The sequence below is a fragment of the Osmerus mordax genome, chromosome 9, assembly GCF_038355195.1.
Source record: "Osmerus mordax isolate fOsmMor3 chromosome 9, fOsmMor3.pri, whole genome shotgun sequence".
NCBI lineage: Eukaryota > Metazoa > Chordata > Actinopteri > Osmeriformes > Osmeridae > Osmerus > Osmerus mordax.
In genome coordinates, this window is record NC_090058.1 from 12,532,191 (window position 1) to 12,555,823 (window position 23,633).

At 47.8% G+C, this 23,633-nt stretch overlaps 1 protein-coding gene across 1 annotated transcript in view; it reads right to left on the reverse strand.

The window, feature by feature from the left end:
* kiaa1109 (KIAA1109 ortholog) overlaps window positions 1-23,633 on the reverse strand; it is a 54,015-nt gene that overhangs the window by 21,307 nt on the left and 9,075 nt on the right. Inside the window, exons 13-54 of the mRNA XM_067242682.1 lie at window positions 23,407-23,485; window positions 23,005-23,096; window positions 22,716-22,833; window positions 21,969-22,124; window positions 21,540-21,637; window positions 21,137-21,321; window positions 20,925-21,031; window positions 20,041-20,267; window positions 19,541-19,759; window positions 19,164-19,301; window positions 18,424-18,600; window positions 16,590-16,718; window positions 15,983-16,102; window positions 15,518-15,861; window positions 14,583-14,836; window positions 14,213-14,459; window positions 13,536-14,027; window positions 12,972-13,245; window positions 12,472-12,609; window positions 12,250-12,320; window positions 11,896-12,066; window positions 11,571-11,691; window positions 11,266-11,415; window positions 10,710-10,837; window positions 10,301-10,503; window positions 9,788-9,985; window positions 9,383-9,594; window positions 8,887-9,038; window positions 8,040-8,190; window positions 7,802-7,954; window positions 7,257-7,497; window positions 6,900-7,048; window positions 6,490-6,715; window positions 5,796-5,957; window positions 5,436-5,620; window positions 4,649-4,824; window positions 3,552-4,134; window positions 3,209-3,407; window positions 2,413-2,676; window positions 2,027-2,120; window positions 510-716; window positions 68-303 (exon numbers count right to left, since the gene is read on the reverse strand). Of these exons, the coding sequence (XP_067098783.1) occupies window positions 68-303; window positions 510-716; window positions 2,027-2,120; window positions 2,413-2,676; window positions 3,209-3,407; window positions 3,552-4,134; window positions 4,649-4,824; window positions 5,436-5,620; window positions 5,796-5,957; window positions 6,490-6,715; window positions 6,900-7,048; window positions 7,257-7,497; window positions 7,802-7,954; window positions 8,040-8,190; window positions 8,887-9,038; window positions 9,383-9,594; window positions 9,788-9,985; window positions 10,301-10,503; window positions 10,710-10,837; window positions 11,266-11,415; window positions 11,571-11,691; window positions 11,896-12,066; window positions 12,250-12,320; window positions 12,472-12,609; window positions 12,972-13,245; window positions 13,536-14,027; window positions 14,213-14,459; window positions 14,583-14,836; window positions 15,518-15,861; window positions 15,983-16,102; window positions 16,590-16,718; window positions 18,424-18,600; window positions 19,164-19,301; window positions 19,541-19,759; window positions 20,041-20,267; window positions 20,925-21,031; window positions 21,137-21,321; window positions 21,540-21,637; window positions 21,969-22,124; window positions 22,716-22,833; window positions 23,005-23,096; window positions 23,407-23,485 (8,026 nt within the window). The remainder of the gene's footprint in view (window positions 1-67; window positions 304-509; window positions 717-2,026; window positions 2,121-2,412; window positions 2,677-3,208; window positions 3,408-3,551; window positions 4,135-4,648; window positions 4,825-5,435; window positions 5,621-5,795; window positions 5,958-6,489; window positions 6,716-6,899; window positions 7,049-7,256; window positions 7,498-7,801; window positions 7,955-8,039; window positions 8,191-8,886; window positions 9,039-9,382; window positions 9,595-9,787; window positions 9,986-10,300; window positions 10,504-10,709; window positions 10,838-11,265; window positions 11,416-11,570; window positions 11,692-11,895; window positions 12,067-12,249; window positions 12,321-12,471; window positions 12,610-12,971; window positions 13,246-13,535; window positions 14,028-14,212; window positions 14,460-14,582; window positions 14,837-15,517; window positions 15,862-15,982; window positions 16,103-16,589; window positions 16,719-18,423; window positions 18,601-19,163; window positions 19,302-19,540; window positions 19,760-20,040; window positions 20,268-20,924; window positions 21,032-21,136; window positions 21,322-21,539; window positions 21,638-21,968; window positions 22,125-22,715; window positions 22,834-23,004; window positions 23,097-23,406; window positions 23,486-23,633) is intronic.

Sequence of the window (23,633 nt, forward strand, 5' to 3'; positions counted from 1 at the left end):
GGTAAATGTGCATGGTAATGAAACCTAAATCAAAAGCAGGTTTTTCCAGTGCCCGATATAGGCCCACCTGTCATGCCGTGACTCTTCATGCGACCCATCTTGTACTCGGCTTTGAGGGAGGGAAGCAGCGCGGCTCCGATGGTGATGCCGTCCATCATGGCGCTGAACTTGAGCACGATGGGTTTCTTCTCCAGGCCCTCGGGCAGCTGGGGGAACTCGTTGGCCTCCACTGGGGTCTGGTTGATGCTGGAGCTTTTGTCTGACGGCTGGGGGGTGGGGGTGTCCTCTCTGGTAGGTGGTGGACTAAAACCAAAAAAGGATACACATTTGTATTTGTCTTGAAGACACCCATGCTAAAACAATGAATGAATTACAGGTTGAGAATTACGATTTTGGACCGTAGCACTTCAAGTCGACCATTTCCCTCGGAAATAATTGGATGATTGACAACAGCGTGGGGGGTACAAAAATTCCAGGGGTGGCTATCCTACGATTCTGTAGTGACTCACATGTTAGCTGGCTGGCGGATGAGGTCGGAGATCTGTTTGGAGAGCTGGTGGGAGCTGCGGACCATCATGCTGTGCAGCGTGGCCGGGTGCTGGGGGATGTTGATCATGACGGCTCCCACGTTGAACACGGCAGCGTTGTTGGTCCTCAGGCCGCGCTGGGCACTGTAGAGGGCCTGCGACTTAGCGATGTTGCACTTAACCACGGTTCTGAAACGGAGGGAGGGCTGTCAGGGCTCAGGGGATCGATCACGTAGATGGACATGCAGTGGCAGAGAAAATCTGCATATAAACGGATTTTACCCAAACCTTTGTGCACAGTTGGTAGAGTTGTGGCTTGACAAGAATTTAACATGTTGCACAATCACAGCCTATGTAATACAATGTTTTACTACATTTTAAGTTCAATTAATCAAAATATGATCTCAACTGGCTGTACCATAATTTCAAAATGTTCATTTGAAAAAACTGATTGGATTAATTTAATGTCCTTTCTTAGACTTCTCTGATTGGATATGAAAAACTAGTGCTGTTATCAGCATTTTATTAGTATGCACAGAGAGGAAAGCAGAAAAGTGAGAAAAGGATAGTTTAACAGTAAGCTAGCCCAAAATAGGAATTAAAGGCAGGGTAAGCAAGGTTGTTGAGAAGCACTTTTTGAAATAAACATCCTGATAGCAACCAATGACTGGATGGTATTCGGATCAAATGCAATGATTGTATGGGCTACTTGTCTGTCTGTCTGTCTGTCTGTCTCCCGGTAGTAGTCAGTGTTGCCAACGTTCATGTGTTTTGGGGGAGTGGCTTTGAAGGGAGGGGGTGGGTTATTTTGGTTTGAATCCTTTTAAACTCAAGCTAATATTGCAAAACGTGCTTACCATGCCTGTAAGACTAATCTAGAGATTACAGCTGCCCCAAACAGGGCACACATTGAAGCAGTGTTCTTGCTGTTCTTCTTGTTTTGGTCTACATTCCGACACAATGACCACACAAGGTAATTCCTTTACAATGCTAAATAGACTAGGTCAGATGCAAACCCTGAAATGTGTAATAGCAGAACATACAGAAATTCTTGTTTGGCTGTGCTGGTAGGAGATGTAGGGAAATCCTCCAGTCTTTGCAAGTAGGTGAAAGAGGAAAGGCAGGGAAAGGTAAAACAAGAGAGCAAACGAGAAGTGAGAAGTCACACAGAAAAATGTCTTGAACAATTGGCTGATCAACTGCACTCAATGAAATTGCGGCGTTAAGGAAACATACAAGCTGCTTTTTAGATGCCATGCTATTATTATCAGATACCTGGCGTAACAGGATGCAACTTGATTATTCAGTTAAAAGAACAGACTGACATACAAAAGAAATGGAAAAGGCCAGTGTTCACTATCACTATCAACCGTTAGAGGAAAAAGTATCTAACCTGCAAAGATTTAAGGAAAAAATATCAATATTCTGTCGTCGCTTGGCAGGGCTTTAACCATCTATCCAATGAGGATCAAATCATCCACTTGACTTCAGGTACTTACTGGATGTCAGGTGTGATTCCCTCCAGCAACACGATGTTAACGCCTCCAATGTGAGCCGACGCACACGTCTCTGTCATCTTCTGGTGCAGAATGTCTGGAGAAACAGGACTCGGTGTTGCAGTGGGAGATTTGTAAACACCATACAATGCAATATTCCAATGCAACCGTGATGAATATGTTGAAAAACTTGAATGTCCACAAATCGTCAGAATATAAGAGGAATATTCGCTTCATATACGCCCGCGGCTCCTTGTTTCGAATTCTGTAATTTTCTCAAATCACCGTTATCTCAAAGAGAGAAATGTTTTTGGGATTGAATGTTGAAAATATTTCATTGGAGTCATCAAAGAGGGCCTAGAACTGAATGGGGCCTAGAACTGACTCACCTTTCATTTTCTCCTTGAGAGTGAAACTGCCGTGGATCTTCTTCAGCTCCGCCTCCATGGTGAGGCCCCCGATGTCGGCCTCCAGGTGGGTGCGGTTGACCATGCCGATCCCAAACACGATCAGGGTCACGTGCTGTGGCTCGGAGCTCACCAGGCTGCGCCGACGCCCCCCGGCCCCGGAGGGCTTGTTGGGAGTGGTGGGATCCTGCTGCTCGTTCTCATAGATCACGCGACACAGAGGCTCTGACGGGCTGCGACCACCATCTGTCAGGACACGCACAGGGGAGGAAGAGACATCTGGGGGTCAGATGGCTGAGCGGTTAGGGAATTGGGCTATTAATCAGAAGGTTGCCTGTTCGATTCCCAGCCTGGCGGAATGACGTTGTGTCCTTGGGCAAGGCACTTCACCCTACTTTCCCCGGGGGGAACGTCCCTGTGTTTACTGCAAGTCGCTCTGGATAAGAGCGTCTGCTAAATGACTAATTGTAAGAGACATGAATGTCTTAGCACTGGAATGAGAAATTCATGGTAAAAGTTGAAATCCCAGATTGGGTGGATATTAAAAGATAATTGTGTGAGTCAGTGCATGGCAGGCACAATAGGCTTAATTCGTCTCTGACGAGAGAAGAAATATAGAAGACCTATATTCTGCTTCTTTAAATCGGCCATCATTTGACATTGAAATAGCTGGACGACCCACAGAGCACTCCCAGCACACAGTGAGCTGGCAAAGAGAGACGAGCGGTAAATAGGACGGACGTGAAGAGGGAGGAAAGGAAACCAGAGACGTCCGCACCTGAGAGGCAGTTCTCAGGGGAACTCTTCTCCAAGATGCCGGTGGGATCGGAGATGAGGGAGTAGAAATTGAGCAGCTTGTACATATTCTGCCAGCACTCGGCCGACGGCTCGCTCTGTTCCGACACCGTGATGGAGTCCGAGTCGTCCATCTGGATGGTCATGTGGTCCGCGACATCCCGGGAGCCCTTCCTCGAGACCTGAGAGGAGTGATGAGGCGAATACATTAAAAAGGACCGAACCACAGAAAAGCAATGACCTTTCACACAATAAATACAAATCGTTCATTTGACAAACTCTCCTCGCTTCGTTTCTGTGCACGGGTGCCATTCCTTCGAACGTACCTTGGATGTGCGTCGCTCCGAGCGTCCCAGAGAGGTCCTTCCTCTCGGCTCCCTCCTCCCTTGTGTGTCCGCCCCCGACGGGGGGCCGTTCGATGGCAAACCTCCGCCCGCCCCTCTGCCTCCTTCCCCGCCCCCCATCCCCCTCTTGCTCTTCTGGGTAGCCCCGCTCCGCCCCGCCCCGTTCAGGCTCCCCCTGGAACTCCGGCTGAAGTCCGACGACCTGAAGTGCCGATAAGGGCGCGCCTTGAAGGTGGGCGTGGGCGAGGCCGAGCCGGCGGTGTAGCGGCTGAGCTTGATGTCGGTCTGCGTGGCCTTGATGTCGTCGATCATGGTGCTGAACTGGTGGATGAGGCGCACCAGGGCCATGTCCACGCGCTGGCTGATGGCCTGGCACGCCATGGTGAAGTCGCAGTGGAACGTGTTGTAATGGCGGCGGTTGAGGTCGTGGAAGGAGAGGGGCGCGGCGGCCGCGGAGCCCGGCGGGGCGCTGGTGGAGTTCTCCATGACGACGGCGTTCAGGCTGAACGTCTCGATGAGTAGGGCGGGCTTGAACTCCAACGGAGGGAGGTTTACCATGCCTTTCCTGCAGACATGATGGGGTGGGAGAACGAGAGAAACGGAGGAATGATACAGCAGTGAGCCTAGAAAGGGGTTTCGCCGACATATCTTGGTACATTAAATGTATTTCGCAGAATGACACTGCAGATCTCCCACTCCACATGATTTCCGATTCCTGTCTGCTTATGACTTCACTATCGACAGTACCTCCATTAACTATCTACAAACGGACTATTTTCAAGCAAAAATGACAGATTTCTTCATAGAATAACAGACAAAAGAATTCTGACCAAATGCAATGACGGGACGGGCTACTTGCTTGTCTTCCTCCCTCCTGACAGAAGACAGACATGTTCATGTGTTCAGAGGGAGGGGGTTTGAAGGGAGGGGTGGGATATTTCCAAACTCAAACTAAAATCGCTACTTTCGTAAAACTCACCCTGCCTTTAAACTCAACTGTTTTAAAACAAAGGGCCCATTGTCTCTCAAGGAATACTAATGGGTTCCTTCAGTCATAAACTATTCCCAATAACCGTTACCTTTTCAAGCGCTTGTTTTTTCGCTCCTTGGATGTGTCTGAGTCAACGATGTCTGCCCGGAGACACTCCAGAGTGCCGGAGAAGGAGAGGTGCTCTCCAAAGTACATCTTGTAGCTGAGGGGAGTCGTGTCCTGGGCCTGGATCCCTGTGTGACTCAGAAGAGGCTTGAACACCACCTGGCAGCGCCAAAGACGAAGAATGGAGAGAAGGTGTGGGTGAGAAAGGAAGGGGAAGAGAAACAGAGGATCAAGAAGAGGAAAGACAGCCTTACATTTATCATGTGTTTTAAAGATATATTTAATTGACACCCTCATAAACAGGCAGTCGGATAGAATAAAGGTCCCAAAGTATGGGTTGTTCACATAGTTAATTCTGGTGATGAATGGAAACACAAGAACAACTTAAGCCAATGCCTTATTGAAAGTAACAACTCAAACCTATACACTATCATACTAGACTAGACATAATAAACGGAAAAGAAAAAAGCAGGAAAAACTCAGACTGACAACCATTAATAAAACTTCCTTTGTCCTACAGGGACATTTTGTTTCTCCAACAAACATTCAAACATTCAACTTTATAATAGTTCCAACCGCAGTCCAGAATTTAATCAATGAAAACAGAAGTGGCTATTATGTTGCCATTATACTCCTGGGCAGCTGTTCTGTCCCCGAAAAATCCGACCATCGATTTAAATGTCGGCGGTCCACTCCACAGAGCAAATCGAATGCGCAGGCAATAAAAGCGAGAGCTACACGCGGGTCCCTGCAGCTCTCCTTCAGTGTACCTGTGCGTCTGCCAGCTGGACGGCTGCGGGACACTGATTCCCCTCCTCCACGTCGGCCAGGTCGTCCTGGCTGGTGCTGTGCTGGGAGTGCTGGGAGTGGGTGCCGTCCAGCGTGTTCTGGTCGCTGGACAACACGGTGTTGAAGTCCGACGCAGAGGGGATGGTGGGCAGGTTACAGGTGCCACCTGAGGGGTGACGAGAGAAGAAGGGTCCTTAAAAAGAACTTGGAATGTCCTGTACATGAAAGAAGCAAACACTGAAATAATTGTCTGTTTTGCATTTCGTGACGAATCGTATCGAACGGTGCTCTTGTTGAAATCAAGCAGCGTCCATGTAATGTTGACACAGCGCTGCCTTTACCTGTGTGCAAGCTGTTGTGCTGGGACCTGTTGACAGGGGACTCCTGGGTAACGCCCACCCCCCGGTTGCCTACGGCATTGGACATCCAGTTGTAGAAACTCACGGAGGACGGTTCAGACAACAGGGGGTGTTCTGTCAGCATATCAGTACCTAGACTGTTTCCTACAGTGGTGAGCAAGAGAGAAAAGGTCGATAAAGTTCAAGTGGATGTTTCACTCCGTCGGATCAATCTGTGGGAAACAGACACACTTGGAGGTCTCTTTTGGGGCGCACTGCCCTCGCATCGTTCACTCTTTCAAGTAACCCACTACTTTTAGCGATTTTCCTCCAATATCTGAGCAATTTAAAACTTCTGTGGGCAGAGACAGGGCTATGATCGTCAAGCTCCTGTTGGCTTTACAATGAACCTGAACCCAAAGGATACCAAAAGGCCAGGATTTAGTCTAAAAGTAAAAGTATCAGCCTTCTGTCGGTTCTGGGGGGGGGGGGGGGGGGGGGATTTATCGCATTCGAACAAGACATGTCTGTCTTGATACTGTTCGGTTGTGAGAACACCGGGCATTCCTGCTGGTGTGAAAGTCTGTTTGCCCAAAAGGCCCCAAAATGTCTGATTGCATTTCAGAGTTTGTATCACGAGTGTGTTGTTTTTCTTTTTTGTTTATGGCATTCAAAGTAGCCCATTAGCATGCGTTACCTGTGCGTGTGAGAGAGTTGCTCTTGGCGTTGGCGGTGGGCTCGTTTCTCTGCGGCGTCCCTTCGAGCAGGTTGTGGAGGCTGGGAAAGCTGCCCGTCAGATAGCTGAGCAGGCTCTCCTTCCGGGGACTGTCCTTGGCCGGCAGGGCACCTCGGCTGACGTGGGCTGGGGAGTCGGCAGCTGTGTCCCCGCTAGTGTAGCTCAGAGACTGGTAGGGGTGGGAGCCCTGGGGAGGAAAGCAAACACACACACACAGATACATCAGCCAATGGACACAGAGACACACAAACAGACAGTGTCATACAGATTTAAAATGGAGACATCCTTGTGCTGCAATAAATGTATTATTTAGAAAACATAGGCAAACAGGTTCAACCGTTATTCAAGTTTCCACCCACGTAAACACACACCTTAATTTTGAGTCCAGATTCATTGTGCGTGTGAGACTTGGAGAGCTTCCTCATTATCTCAACACCGCTGACGGGTCCAGATTTTTCGGCCGTGGGCGGTGGTTTACTGCATGCTCCATCCAGCAGCATGGTGTGTTCACTTACAGTGGCTAGAGAACAGTAGTAAAATGTTTATGAAAGACATAACATTTGCGTCAAGGCTTTTTATTTATTTATCACTCACCAAACATTAGTAATTGAAATGGGGGTTGGGGGGCGGGGGGCTAGTGGGGGGGTCGGCATTACATCAACAATGTCATTAAAGACACTCTGGACTTGGTGAATTGCTTTGATTCCTGCCACAAAAGCGGGACATACCCGCATCAAACTCGAACTCGGCCCCGTCTGCACTGGTGTCGCTCTGCAGGGCGGCCCCGTTGTCCAGGCCCTGTCCCAGGTCTGGCAGGCTGGGCAGAGGCTCCTTGGGCTTGGGCAGCTGGTTGGGCCTCATCAGGCCAATGGCCTTGAAGCCCTGGGTCACCACGATGAACTTCATCCACTGCCTGGCCAGGGCCACCAGACCTTTCTTTAAGGTCACCAAGGCGGGCAGGCCATCGTTCTGGAGGGGGGGGGGGGGTAAATCAGAGTTAAGAATTGCTGAGTCTATGACCCGAAGTTTTGAAGGGAAAGAAATGCCTTCTCAAACCTCAGTGGTGCTGGCTACAACATTTTAATATATTTTAATGTTCCTACTTGTTGCTTGATAAACTATTAGTGATGGGAATTATCCAACGTTATTAATTCTCAATTACAACCTTATTAGACAAGCAGGAGTAGTGGAGGAGTGTGGGCAGGAGCCCAGATTTTATAATACTTTTTATACCACGTATGAACTTCATCTCCTAAGTCGCCAACAGACTCACCATCGTGGCCTCTTCTATGACAGAGTAGTTGGCCTGCTGCAGGTAGCGGTACAGGATGTTGCACAGCATGCAGGACGGATTCTCGTGGAGGTAGCGTGCTCGCTTGGTCACCCTGTTGTACTTACTTCGGATGGGAACGTGGATACTCTTTTTCTAGAAAAGAAAGAAATACAACCAAAATAAATCGAGGATTCATCCATACCCTCTTATGTTTCACATGTGTGAAATCAAAGCTGACCTCCAGTGCTTCTGTCATGATGCAGCCCATGACTGCACACACTCGTAGGGTTCCCTCCATGTCCAGCTTGCGTAGGGAAGATTTGAGCTGGTCAATGGGGACAAGCCAGGCTCCGATAGCAGGGGTAGCAGTGCTCAGGAGGTTTAGTTGCCTAATGACGGGGGGGGAGAAGGTTTTCCTCAAAAAGATGTACACTAAAATACTTAGTACTTAAAAGTGTACTCCAAACATCGACAGTTCTTGCTGATACAACATTGCTGTTTTAAATGCTTCTGAAGTCCACAACATGATTTGTGGTCTTTGTGACCAGGCGTGCCCAAACATGGACTCAGTTGCCCTGTCTGGAGCCCTGCCAACGCCACAGCAAAACCCACTCAGGCTCAGGGCCCGTGGGCAGAGGTCCACCACAGGACAGCTTTAGATGACTTGCATCCCTATCAGCATCAACGAGGGCTGGACTTCTACAGAAATATCCTCTACGGACACACCAAGTCCCACACCAAGACGTTGTGCATTCTGTATGTGTCTTTAACACTTCGAAAGCCCTTACCGCGATGTAAACAGGCATGTTATTGGGGTAATATAAAATCAGACTTAAGAGAGTCCAGTGAACTGTGGACGAAGCAAGTAAACTTGCGGAAAAGAACATACACACTGTCCATAAACACCGGACCTCATGAGCCAGGAATTCACAGTGCCCCAAAACATGTGTCACCCGTGTCCTTGTGTGGTTTTTATGGTCGATAACTCCCCCGCGGGCTCCCTCGTGCACACATTCGACTCCTGCGCTTTTTCTGTAGAGCATTTACAGCCAAACCTCTGAACCCTTGTCATGCTCTGAACGCACCTGGAGATGGATTGGGAGGGAGAGTGGACATTGGTCGGGGCGGCAAAACTGAACCAGATCTCCTTTATGGTCAGTTTCATACTGCTGGAATCAGGGGGAGGGGGCATGAGGGGGAGGTCCTTCTTCAGGTCATCAGACTCCACTCCTTCGTCCTAGAGGAGAAGAGGAGAAGCATCAAACTCAGCACATTTGGGGGGGGGGGGGGGGGGGGGTCTTAAAAGGTACTACAAAGGGTATTCCTAGACGTCGGCCTATGGAGCTGGAAGCTTCGAATAGAGAGTTACTAGAAATGGATTTAGAAATGGACATTCAACAGATGTTATTGTTTGGTCAGAGCACATTCGTGACGTGGCACATTGTTATCAACGGTGTTCATGTCAACATCTGAGGAATACATCCAAATAATGGATACTTTTACACGAAACAGCATCGACCTCTCGCGCCTTTAACTTTGCGCGGCGTTACTTTGAACGACTGGAACGTTCTGGAAGCGTACCTGATCTTCCGAGTCCGAGTTTGCGTTGGCGTCCGAGACGGGGCTGGCTGCATCATTTTGCAGGTTGTCGTCCGACACGTCCGTGCTGTAGCCGCTCCCGGTCTGCGAGCCCGACGAGCCGTTCGACTTGGACATGCCGGTGTTGGCGCCCGCATCCGAGCGACCCATCACGCCAAACGCGCTGTAGAGCACGGCGCCAGATTGGCGGCCGCCTACGCACAAACAGAAACGGACAGCTCGAATTCGGTTCACCAACCCCACCTTCAATGCCACCTCATTGGGTGTCCAGCTATAACAATGTCAACCATTCTAGGAACACTTTCACTTGAGAATAAAGCCCTTTGGACGTTAGCTAGATGCAGGCCAAACCGTTTAGAGACTGCATTACCATCGTCTTAACAGTACCTTTGACGGTGAGGTTCTCGATGCCGCACTCAAACATGATCCAGCCCCACTTCTCCAGAGAGGCTGTGCGGGCCAGCTCTGCCGCTGACGCCTGCACCTCAGTCTCGTCCACCAGAGAAAACTCCTCCATCTCCTCCAGGCTGAACAGCACCTTGGATTTCTCAAAAGGGATGGCGGTGATGGCACAGGTGCCTATGTCTAGATGAAACGGGAGGTAGAAAACCCAATGTAAGCATGGAGGTTTGAAATGGGCATATAGCCTACCAATAGTCAAATGACATATTTACACTATCCCTAGTAGGTGCGTGTTGATTCTTTGTGAAATAAACTTTGTACATCATCATATACTGAGCAACTGGTGAAAATACACACAAAAACAGATATTCGGCCATTTGTTTTGTTGTCGTTTGCTTGTTTGTGTTTGCTATAAATATGCAAACTGTGTCAAACTGCCAAGCATTAGGGTAAGACAGGTACACCGTGTGGAGAAACCTAAAGCCAAATGAAACCTACCAGTGGAGTCCAAGCCCCGGAGCTGACTGTGGATGCGGTGGATGTTGAGCCGGGCAGCAATCTCCTTGCCCTTCTCTATTCCCGCGTTGGAGCGCAGCGAGCCGGAGGACTGCGGCTGCATCTTGGTGGCGGAGGCGTACTTCTCAAACATGACGGAAGGGCGACCCTGCTCTGCGGCGTTGGGATTCTCCTCTACAATGCCCCTACACGCACGGGGGTAAAGAAGAGAGGTTTGGGACGTGGGTGTCTGAGGTATATGTTCGGGATGAGTACGAGTGTGTGTGTGTGTGTGTCTGAGCAAGTTCTAACTATCCGTCCATCCATCAATCTATCGTTTCAAACGGTGCTGGGAACGAGTCGCGAGAAGGACGAAAGGTGTGCTTCAACCCGGTATCGAGAACGGACTTACCTGTTCATGCGGAACTGGGTGGCGATCCTGTCGAAGCACAGAGCCACCAGGGAGACGTGGGTGACATTCTTACTGGAGCTGGAGGGAGATCCCTCTTCTACAGAGGCCTGGAGGAGACACAGGTTCACCTGGGGGGTGAAGAAGAGGTTACAGCTTTTAGATCCTAACATAAAAAAGGGAAAAATTGGTCCTCTTCAAATCATCATTTTCTTTGATTGTGCGCCACCGGATAAGCTGAATGAACTGTAGTTCACATTTAAACACACAGAGCAGCCCCACGTACAGCAATTATTCTAAATGTAATATCTTCTGCATAAAAGCAATGCGGTACCTCAAGTTCAGTTGAACTGTCAGCAGTAAAAGTGTATTTAATCCACATTAAAGAAAGGAAACTTGACTCAATACCAAACTATTGGGTCTCTAAATATTCCAGTCTCTTTCCAGTCTCTTCATTCACAGGCAAGTCTCTCTATTATTCTGGAATGGTATCTTTGACCCTACCAAACCTCCAATCAGTGTAAAGAGTTCATTGTTTGCTAGCATTGCTTCCGTTCACCTTGGGGATGGACACATTGGCTTGGAGTCCCTTGATCTTCACGTTGTCTGGTGGCTTGACGGACAGGTCAGTTTGGCCTTGTTGAGTGTTGCCTAACCCCGGGGTGGTGCCCTCCGACTTGGACAGCTTGTGCTCCTGCTTGGCTGTGCTCTACGCATTTGTGAGGGAGAACAGGAAATAGAAAAAGAACATCGGCATGCAGTCTGGATTTCCAGCTGCTCTAAAATGCCAAATTTGCCTTTTTTTTGTGCCTTGCACAATGTTTGAGAATAAAATAAAAGTGTTGAATGTTGATGTGAACTTACAGACTCAGTTACAGTCGACTTGCTGATCTGGTAGGCTTCATTCAGGACCTTTCCGTGCAGGTCATCCAAAATGGAAGCAGGGTGGCGGATACTGGCATAGTGGACCATGGACTCAATGTACCTGGGGAGAAGGGAAAAGGCTGGAAATGTTACTGAGCAAATTAAAATACTTGACAATAATGTCGTAAAAAAATAAAAAGAATGTGGAACAAGCTGGTAGATTGTAAGCCATTTTGGCACTTTTTCTACGGATGTCAAACAGCGCTGCTAACACAAATTCCCGATAGACCACTACAGTACGCTGGTATCATTAGTAAAGACAAACCTGTCCAGAGCTTCAGCCACCAGAGGAGTGAGCACTACGTTGATGGCGCCCTTCACCTCCACGATAGCAGTGGTCCTTGTCTGGGCAAGTGGCTGCTCAGATGTCCAGTCATCCGTGGTGGTGTCATCGGTGTGCTCCATGGCCTTCTTATCCAGGGGGGTGTATGGGGGGCTGACACACACACGGTGTATCATGAAAATGTATGCTGTTCAATGGAGTTACACTAACCCTACTTTTCTCGAGCATAGGCCTATATGTTTAATTGAATTGACCCAGTATCACGTATAAGGTTGGCATATGGAACCTTTTAAACTACCAAATGATAAGAGAATGAGTGGGGAAAAAAAGTAATACCAGTTTGTATCTCCCATGAGTTGAACTCCTCTGTCTAGTAGAGAACTAGCAGACAGACCTGGTTTAACTACCTGTGAAACAATAACAAAGAACGGTAAAATAGTCATTCCCACATCGGGGAAACACTGAAAGCTTCTGCCTACAATAAATATGTTTGTATGTGCATCAAAGTAAGTCCTACAACATGCAAGGCACCCCTTATCTTGGACCTGTCGGACGTACCTTAAAACTAGGAACGGACAGTTGATCAAAAGAGGCAGAGCTCTCCTCGCTGGTAGGTGTGTCAAGGTCCAGGGGGCGGTGCAGAGAGGACTTGGACGTCCTCTTATTGGTCGGCTGCTTGACGGACCAATTGGACACCTAATTTTAGGAAGATCGACATTTTCAATAACACGGATCCAATCTGGTTTGATTGAAAAAGGTCTAGTTATGGAATGAAAAGCATTATCATAACATTTCATTATCACCGAAAATGTAAACATATAAAAAAAAAGATGCTTTCGATTCGTTTTGCTTTAGATACCTGCGACATCACCCCACAAAACCCACTTTCACTTCTTTGTCCTTAGTTTCTTATTGCACTACGCTGTAGGACCGAGACATTCCTCACAAATGGACAGAACCTCATCCATAAAAAGGCATTACCACTCTTATTACGTCAAGCGCTGGGAACCGCCCCTGTTGAAGCCTCATCCATAACAGAGCGCGTGTTGCCGCCTCACCTGGTAGTGGGCCATGTAGCTCTGGTAGCAGGCCATGACGTGCGGCTGTCGGGTCACGAGGCCCGGCTCGGCGGTCTTCTCGGCCTCGACGGAGCCCTCCTCCTCCATGGCCAGCGCCGACACGAAGGACGCCTGCGAGGTGTGCCTGGGGATGGGCTGGGCGGGCAGCGGGGGGAGGGCGGGCGGCATGGGCAGCGGCCGCGGCTCGGTGATGAGCTCGCCGTTCAGCACGTAGGTGAGGGGTCCCTCCACGCTGTGGTAGATGGAGCTGCGGCTGGGGAACGCCAGGTCAAACCGGTTAGTTTTTTTTTATTGACATTTTGTCATTCGTTAAGGACGAATTCGATTGATCAACGTTAGGAAACGCTGAGAGCGAATGTGCCAGGTGTCCTATCAAAATGGTAGGGGTTTCATTTGACGCCGTCGGAAAAGCTTTTTGAAAACTGCTCAAATCAGTGTCTAAACTCACACTTGAAAAGAGTAAAGTTGGTGTACCTCAGAGGGATAAAAGGGGAAATGAAGTCACACAAGTCATGCATTTCCACAGTGTGGCCCACCACCAACCTGTAGTTCTCCATGTGATAGGGCTGCTGCTGGGGCTGTTGCATTTGCTGTCTCCTCTTCTTCTTACGGCCTGGGTAAGTCCCCGGACCTTCATCGGCACTGCTGATTGGCTCAAAGTCCTCCGCGGCGGAGAAGTAGGCCTCGCTGTCCGCCACGGACATACTGGAGTCAGCCGAGCGGTACTGGTGGAAGGTGTTGGAGTCTGCCGATGGCGTGAACGGGAAAGAGCCATAGCTTCGGCGCTGGCGCGGCGAGTCCAGGACATTCTCATCGCTACGCGAGACCTCGCTGCTAAACTGGACGCCGCCAGCGAGTGCAGGGGGCGGCTTGTCGGTGAAAACGGCGGCGGATAAGCTCTTGGTGCTGCCCAGCCTTCCAGACTGGACGGAGGACTGCCGTTTGAGGGGGGAGCGGAGAGGGGACCGGAGGGAGGAGCGTTCCTGGGTGCTGTTGGGGGATATCGGGGAACCTTCTGGAACCTCTCCGAGGGTGCTGAGAGAAATATTGCAAAAGATGAAGTGTACAATACACAGTGTATGTGTGCGTAAATGTTATTTTTGTCAGTGCAAAAGGATGATATGGGTGATATAAAAACGGCATGCATGTTAAGGCTGTCAAAGTTGGTGACATATTAAAGCGGTGAAGCAAATTCCTTTGGGTGCCAAAACATGACTCACTCTGCAGTGCTCTTGCCATTCACAGGGAACATGATTTCCTCAGTGCTGGGGGACGGGCTGTCCCTCTCTCCAGCCAGCAGGGGCAGCACTGCACTGGAGGAACTATTTTCCTCGGAGGAAGAGGCTGAACTCTGGGTGCGCAGAGGCACTTGCAAGCTTAAGTGCTGACCTCGCCTTTCCGGCAGCTCAGGTGGGGGACCAGGGAGAACCGGAGAGCAGTTTTCCTTCTTCAACCCTCCCCCCTTACCTAAGGGATTGTTTTAATACAGCTGAGAAATCATACACTAAGAAGAAAGAGTTCAATCATATTTTCTGACCTCGAATCAACTCCGTTCAAACCTTAAGACTTCAAAATACAACAATTCCGTACCATCCCCCAGTTTGGGCAACTCCTTGGTGATGATCCACTCGCCAGGCTGCAACAGCGATTGGCCGTAGCACATGTCAGTATCGGTACTGGAGGATGAGAAGGCGGAGCTGGAGGAGGGGGTCATCTCCTCCAGTCTGAAGAAGTCCAGGCCAGCATTGGTGCCTCCAAAGAACCTACAACCCCCCAGACAGCCACACCTATTCCTGCTGCGCTTGTTCTTAGCAGCACCATCATCAGGCCACAGGAACCATAGCCTGAGACGAACAGAAAAAACACGTTTTCATCCCAAAAATTGAATGGGAATTTAGAGAGTTGTTAACCAGTCATTTGCATATGCTAGACTCGCAGGGGTGTCAAATCCTGGTTCTCAGGGGGCACTGTCCTGTCACGTTTCCCTGCTCCAGCACACCTGATTCAAATGAATGGTCGTTATCAGGCTTCCACAGAGCTTGATAACAACCCGTTAAATTGAATCAGATGGCCCCTGAGGTCCAGGATTTGACACCCCTGTGCTAGAGTTTACTAAATCATGACACACCTTCAGTTCTTTGTCCTCTGCCAATAAATGTGCCAGAGGATAGAGACTGGGTAATTATGTGCAGTAGTTTCTTTAGTATAATTCCTTTTCATATCAGAATGCCAAGAACAGAGTTATTAGGAGCTACGTATTGTATGGCAATGGACTGTGATTACCTACATCGTCAACAGAGCACTTTTGGGGCCAATCACAGTTTAAAATAATGGAACCCCAACCAGAGTACGCAGTAAATGTCATAAGAGCACATTACCTCGCCATTTCATTGGCTTTATGTGGTCACAGTAAGCACTATTTAGGACTAAACCATCTATGCCAACAACCATACAATTGTTCTGGGAGATAAGATTGAATCCTTCCCTTTGCAAAACGGGCTGTTCAGTATTGAATAGGGATGCACCTTTTCCATTGGGCGTCGTGGAGCTCCAGAAACTTCCTCTGCACCTCGTGCTTGGCGGGGTGGTCGGCTGCCAGCGCCACGTCGGCCGTGATGAGGGCAAAGTTGACCGAGCCTGCCTCCAGCCAGTAGGAGCGGCGTAGCACGGGGGGCTGGCCCGGCCCCGACCCCTGACCTCCAGGGCCAAGGCGGGCTCCATCCATCTGCTGCTGGGGCGGCGGCGGCTGCTGCTGGGGCTGCTGCTGTTCGATGTACTGGTAGACGTGGACGTCCTGCACCACTGCACTGATGCCCTCTCCGACCGCCTGGTTGTGCAGGTTGCAGTTGGCGAGCCGGATTGCGCCCGTCTTGGGAGGAAAGAGGGGTGCGGAACAGGAGGGTGAGGCATTTTTATATGCCAGGTGTCCGTTTGCTTTGTGACAGTTAGTTGGACTGTGAAAGTTGTTGATACCAAGTTTGAGCTTTTACCTTGATGTTGGCTGCACAGCCGTACTCTACTATAAATAGGTCTGCTCCATCGACAGCGAGGCGCGTCATGGTGTACTTGAGCTCCTCTGACGTCCGACAGTTGCCTGGTAAACAGGCCATCTAGAACCGACAGAGGACTGTTGAGCATGTAGAACTCCACTGGCAACACACAGCATCGGTCCTCTCCCAAATTAGATAAATGCACTGTCATTACTGTGGTAGGAGTAACCATGTCATGTTTTGCCCGACTATGCCCGTCTGGTCCAAACCGGCAGTTCTACCGTGTCACTGTTTTGGCAGCACATGATAAACCAACAGCATATTAGGCCGGCGGTCATCATGTTTTGGCTCATCAGGGTATATGCATGAATAAACTTCACACACACACACACACACACAAGGTCAGAACACTAATTAGATACTGAGGCGTAGTGAACGTTACCCGTTTTGCTAATTCAGATGTGCATAAGCACAAACCCGCACAAATTCCTCCCTGCTCCAAAACGTGATCCGCGGGAAGGAACGCTTCAACGGACGACGGCAGCATGATGAATGCAGCCCCATTTATCGTCATTACCAAACTCCACGTGCTCCGTGCAAGGCGTACCTTTGAGTCGCACGCCCGGCGGTCCACCCCGTGTTGGCAGATAACCGATGGTTTGGGTTGTTCTAGCTGGAACTCCCTGGACACCACGTGGAAGACGTAGGTCTCACCCCACTCCATCACGCTGGCCAGCTGAAGGACACACGCACGCATTTAGAGTCGCACACACAAAAACGTCATTTCTGAAATATTTTCAAACGCATTCACTTGACAACAGCGGACATGCCAATGAGCCAAGTATAGACAGAAATAATTTCCATGTGTATCTTTCCCAGCCACGGTTTGCTGTTTAAGACTCAGAGCACACACACACACACACACCTATGGCACAGTGGTTGTAAACACACACCGAGACAGCTTTGACATAACTAAGACCTGACCTCTGGCACAAACACAGGCACGGCAGGAGTACTGTAACCCATCTAAATAAGACAAATCCTCCCAATATATGTTCATTAATATTCATATGTTTTTCGAACACCGTGAACTGAGATTTAATTGCTCTTGTGGAGGCTGGGAGCTAAGTCAAACCTGAATAAGTAGTCTGCAGGTAAAATGCAGGGGTTGTGATTGAGGAGCTTATTTGAAAGTAGCCTACATTATGGTCTCAAGTGTTCCAACGGTAACTTAGAACTAATGGTGTGTGTCCCCAATTAACTTTTTATTTCACAGAGCCCATTGTTGGCAATCATGCAGGGAGGATGTGGACAATCTGCTTGTCCTTAAAGTGCCACATGGACACGATGATGGGTAGACTAGGATGCATGAGGGTTAAATGCATCTCTAATATGATTTGCAAGACAGTCTTTTGCCAATTTAGAAGGCTCCAACACTCATGCATACAGATTGCATTGAAACACATCTTACAAAACGGGTAAAAACCTTTTACCTTAAATTGGGACACGGTGTCAGAGTAGGGAAAGAGCTAATCTGTTATTGTGAATTTAGTCATGGATTTATGATACCGTGGGAAGCACGCTGCCTATATTCAATGCTAGGCAGGAGGAAAATGTTAAAATATTCTTGTCATTTTTAGAAGGTGGAATCTTTCTCTGACAATTCTGGAGAATGAACAATAACAGGAAATTGTGAACATACAGTATTTTCAACGTCATTTGCAGGCATAAATAATTAATAGTGGTCTGATTAAGCAGGCATTTTACTATCTGAATGACAATACATTTTGAAAATTCCACAAATTACATCCTAAATCAAGCTAAACCAATATTTTAATATGACAGGAAAAAAGAAAAGAAAACTGAACAAGCTATAGTAGCTTGAAACTAGATATGTAGGCTATTTAATATTTTATCATTTTCTAGTTAAACTGAACATGGACAATTATATTGAACATAGTAATATATTCCAAACTTAACATAGAATGAGCTCCATTGTAGTCTGTCTATGCATATTCTAATTCCGATAGATCAACTCAAATGAATTAATGTGCATTTTCCGACTGCATTAAATGCTACTGTTATATTATACATTCTATTACACTTCTATTTAATACATTAATATATTAAGTAGGTATTGGTATTAATATAGACTTAATAAAATATGATGGTGGTCTCTTACGCACCTGGCTAAATTGAATGCCTCTTCATTTTGCATTATTAAATGTTTGCCCTCAGATTAAATATCATATTGCGCATTCCTGTTACTCTCTTTGTTGACTGCAAACGTTATAGGGATGTCATGTAACATGTTGGCTTGTTGTTTTCATACTGAGTTGAAGATAAAGTCTCCGTTCTTGTGATCATGAATACACACACACCAATGTCCTCTCCCATGCACACAAGCCCCCGCCCACACCTACACCCACACCCACACACACCTGTGGTACGGTGACCCTGCCCGTCAGCGCCCCAGCTTGCATGTCGATGAGCCAGGCGTACTCCAGTGTGTCGCTGCCCAGAGGCAGACCCTGGGCTGAGAACAGGGCGTGGGCTCGCATCTGCAGGCCGGACAGACTCAGGTGGCCGTCCCTCAGGACACTGTCCGCAGTGGGCCGCTGAAGTCAAAGGTGGGAGGGCAGTCAATCATCTTTGTTTCACTCACTGACACTCACTCCAAATCAGACAGATTTATGCGACTAGTCTCTTGGCTCTGGATTACAGGCTTAATCTGATTTAAACATTGTATTTTACGGCCAAAAAAAGGATGCATGCTCATCCAAATTAATCAGTTTCGTTTTACTTCATAACATTCAGCCATGGGAGAGAAAAGAACAATGCTCAATACATTATTGAAAGAAGGGTGTAATTCGCCATGAGGAATGAGATTAGAGATTACTAGGGGCACCACAGAGCTCAGCTCAGGGTTCCGGTACTACTTAGTCATGCACTTCAATGGTTTAGTCATTCGCTTCAAATCAACAACCTTGTGCATATCTCCAAAACAACCTGCTGACTAAGAGAACCCTGCTACATCACATCAATGTACAATCGCCATCAGTGTGTCTAACAAAATCATACCAAATATATAACGTGCCATCCGAAAAAGGTGTAACTGGCTGACGATCTTTCATAAGAAGATGACACGCGAAGATGTCTCATGCCCGCTTCGATGTCTGACCTGGTAGTTGTCGCTGAGGAAGACATGTGCCGGTGACAGGACCAGCTGAAGCATGGTCTCCTTGTAGCCCTTCTTCATCTCGAAACACAGCCTTTCAAGGAAGCCTGAGGGCCCTTCAGGACCGTCGCTGCCACAGTGCTGCACAGACACAAACGTAACCTCCGATTAGGTTCTCTGTGAGACAGTAGCTGTGTGGTAATGATCAGGCATTGCCGATTCCCTAAACTAGATGGAAAAACGGCCACGTTCATAGTTATTTCTATATCTTTAAAAATGCGGTTATGAGAGCAATTCTTTTCCCTTGCATCTAGCCTGCGTACTCCAGTGGAGGTAAATGTCAGCGATCCATCAACAGTCATTTTCCACGGGGGCCTTACCATGGGCAGACGCCCGTGCACTTTATAGAGGTTAATGAGGACGGTGATGTCCCAGGGGCGCAGGGCCAGGGGGTGGATGGCAGCCGCCTCTCTCCTGTCACTGTCCTCGATGCCCAGCGGTGACCAGCCCAGGCCGGAGGAAGTGGAGAGGGAGACCACAGGGCTAGACACCGCCTCCTCAAAGTCGGTGTACATGTCATCCTCCCCAAAGTAGTTCTCCTGGGGAGAAGATTAATGGAAGACGGGTGGATACTTAGAGTTATCATTCAAACTCCACGCTTGAGAAAAACGAGTTGAGGAAATCTCCCCCGGCAGCCATGACAACGGCCGTGACAAAAGGAAATATGCAAGCCTTTAGCCTCCTTTGTTCCTATTTCGGTAAAAAGCCATCGTAATCTCTGTGGTGTCGCAAAACCTTTCATTCTCCGACATTTCACAGAATGCACACCTTTCACGACCCCCCCCCCCCCCCCTCATCGATTTTCTAAAAAGGACGGTACCTTGATGGAGACGAGAGCCCTCAGCAGGGGTCCGTACAGGACGAGCTGGGAGTCCGGGGACATCTCCATCTCCACGTGGAGCCGGTCTGGAGGTAGCTCCGAAGGGTCCATGGGCACTCTGCTGTTGGGGGCCGAGGCAGCCGTGTAGGGAGACGGGGCTGGCTGAGGGGAAGACGCGTGCTCCGGGGGGCGCAGAACCGACAACATGGACTCCTCGATCTCAGATACTGCAGCAGGAGAGCATGCAGAAACCCAGACAGACGTGTAAAACAAGAAACGTATACTTCTGTGTTTAAATATGTACGTGTGAAATAATTATTTACATGAATGCCCCATTATGTCTATAGTTTATTGATACTCTTCACCGAAAGCTGCACTTAAAACTACATTACTTCTTGTGATACATGCCAATTTGCCCTTTCTCTGCACATTTTGGGGGTTTGATGTTGCAAACAGATATTGGGTTGTTGTTTCTGCACTGTGCTATGCAATATTACTGTACAGTTTGGATAATAATGTTGCACTGTGCCTGGTAGCAGAGATGTGGTTATTTTCCATTATACCTGGTAAACACTGACCATTCGTCTAGGATTTCTTTGTCCTAATGTTTGTGGTCTCTCACATTTTGAAAATCTTAAAAGATTAAAAAAATATTTGAGTGTGTATCCAGCATTAAGCTGCACGTGTTTTTGGTTACAATCACTTCCGGTAATTATAACAGGTGTGTGGTTTCACCTTTTTTACCTGATCATTGTCATTGGTTATGGATAGCAGTTGCTACACTGATTATCACTGATCAGGACAACTAAACGCAATTGAAATAAGTTGGTGTATATTAGGTTCATACTAGATAATATGCCTCCGGTTAGAGGTGGTGTGCTTACTTGACTGTTTCAGTTGTTCATCAGCCTTCTGGGGGTAGATGGGATGCCAGGTGTAATCAATGATGAGCAGGAAGTTAGGAACAGACCAACAGTCGATCCATCCAGATCTGGAAACGGAAGAAACAAAACCATGTTTCACGCACAAAGACACGTGCATGTCACACGGCCCTACGCTCCCCTACAACAACTTCCGGTAAAAAGACCCAACTCACTCGGCGTGGGTTATGTTCCTCCAACGTGACTTGTTGAGTTTAGGCGGGGGGGCTCCGTGGCTCTCCCCGGGCATGCACATGTCAGGTGGCATCTTGCTGTTCTGGTACTCTTTGGCTAACGTGAGCAGCGGGTACCTGCTGGGGTGGCAGTCTGGCAGGGAGAGACGCAGGTCTGTGTCCTCAGCCTGAGGGCAAGACAAAAATACACACGCATGCATTGGCAGTCACCCACCCACCGAGTCACACAACAGCCGTGGATGGCACAGACAGATCACTAGCGTGCGGTTAATTAAATGACAGAGCGCGTGGTGTTGTAGCAGAGCAACACGCACTGCCGATGCTCCGGAACGTGATTAGCAAAGCAACGGATGCTCGATCAAGCAGCAGGAAGGCTATGACTCACCCTCAGACAGAACCTCGTATTGCAGGTGGTGGGGACAAACTCATTGAAAGGCAACGTGAAATCGATGTTCAGCGTCTCACCACAGGCAGCCAGATATACTGGAAAGGGAGAGCAAGGACACTACTACTTACTATGGATCCGCTATTGATTGTATGTAGAGTAGTGGTTTTGAAAGGGATTCGGCAAATCAGCAATGCTTATCCGTTCACCCTGATCTTTCAAAATCAATCCTCAGTCTGTGGATGAGCCACAATTAATTCCAAGTGTTCTGGTATCGAAATGGTTTCAGACCCCTTCATTTCAACATTTTTCTTTATTTACACTTTTAATCTTATAATAAATATCTTACCATATAATAAAAAAATACATATATTGATTTACAGTACATTCACTGCAAAATGCATCTGTTATTTAGATAAACTCTCTCACCGTTCTCCTGCTGTTTGGTGGAACAATCAATCCAGTTGTGTTGGTTGGCTGCCCAGATCATCTCAAACTGATGGAAGAGGATCTTAAATTTCCATGCGTAGGGTACAAAGGAGTAGATGTCTGGAGCGCTGTCACTGGCCCAGTCTTGAATCAGGTCTGAGATAAGGATGTTAGACAACACCAATTAGGTCTACATGCATTTGATTAGTCTTTAGGAAGCCCCTGTTGTCTCCAATCTGTGTAATTAAGGACATGGCAGCAGTTTACACGTCCATTTGAAATCACATATCTCACACTCACAATATCACAACATACAAAAAAATCTTTTGGAGCATCAACACAATTTGTATTTTTTTGATTATTTTTGTGGAGTACATCCACTAAAATAATTGTGCATTTTTTGGGCTTTTTTGGGTGAGATCCCTAAATATGATCTGCCGTCAGATTTGCGATGGAACTCTGAGTCATGTTGAGCTGGCACTGTATAGCGTTGGGCTGCACTATGCTACACTAAACCCAGCGCTTGAATGATGATGAGGAGGTTGAACAAGTACTTTTGAGAATATCAATTGTGATCTGAGAAATATAGGTACCAAAGCCCCTGAGGAGAACTGTCAACATCCGATGCACATTGCATATTCAAGTCTACCAATTAGGAAACAGCATACAAATTACCACCAAAACAAGCTCAAACACTGTGACTGAGCTTTATACAATCTAGGTATAGGATACTATGGTTTCTGTTACCTGAAAAGAAGTTCTTCTGGGCATAGATGAAGTGATAGGTGGCTTTGTACACCTCAATTTCACACTGCCACGACTGAGGCATGTTCCAAACTCGTGGGAAACTGGCTATCACATGGAACTTGGGGGAGGGGGGGGGGAGAGAGTGAGAGTGAGAGAGTTGATAAGATAGCCTTTAATTAATGAAGGTCTCATTCGAATGTCGCCTGTTCAAAATTCAAAGTATAATGTTACATTTTTTATTTTAAGAGTCTGAATTTCGGCTTATAAAGCTGCCTCAGCTGCCACTTACAGCTAGCATCTCAGCCTCCAGCAGGGTCCTGTACTGCATGCTACTGGTGGTGTCTACATGGAGGAGCTGCCCTTTGATGGCGGTACAGTATCCTGGGGAAGGTAGAGGGAAAACTCTGCTGCTCAGTAACCAACACAACCTCTGCAAAGCTTTCACTTGATGCGCCATAGAGATGCCTCAAGGACTGTAAAATATCAAACACAACACTGTCATATTCTTTCTCCTCAGTTATGGTAGGTTGGCAGGTAGGTTGTTCATTCTCCATTACAGTAAAAAAAGGTGCTTGTGACTGGTGTAAAATTAGGTGCACAAGCAGTATGTTACTACAGTATTGAGTACAGGTGTGGACTTGCCAACTTTATTTAAGGACTTATTTAATTCTCACCCTACAGTCACACTTACCATCCTCTCCAACAGTCATAGGGATGTTGACTTCCAGATAGGATCCTGCGCCGACGTTCACGTGGATAGCATTGGTTTCCTACATGCAAGAGATTTAAGGACAGTAGGTATGAGGTGAGAAAGAGGCCTTCCTTATAAAGCTACATGTATTGATGTATGTAGCTCTATTAATATTATACCTTTCTGCATTGAATAATATTACATGATGAAAAGGACGGTATATATAT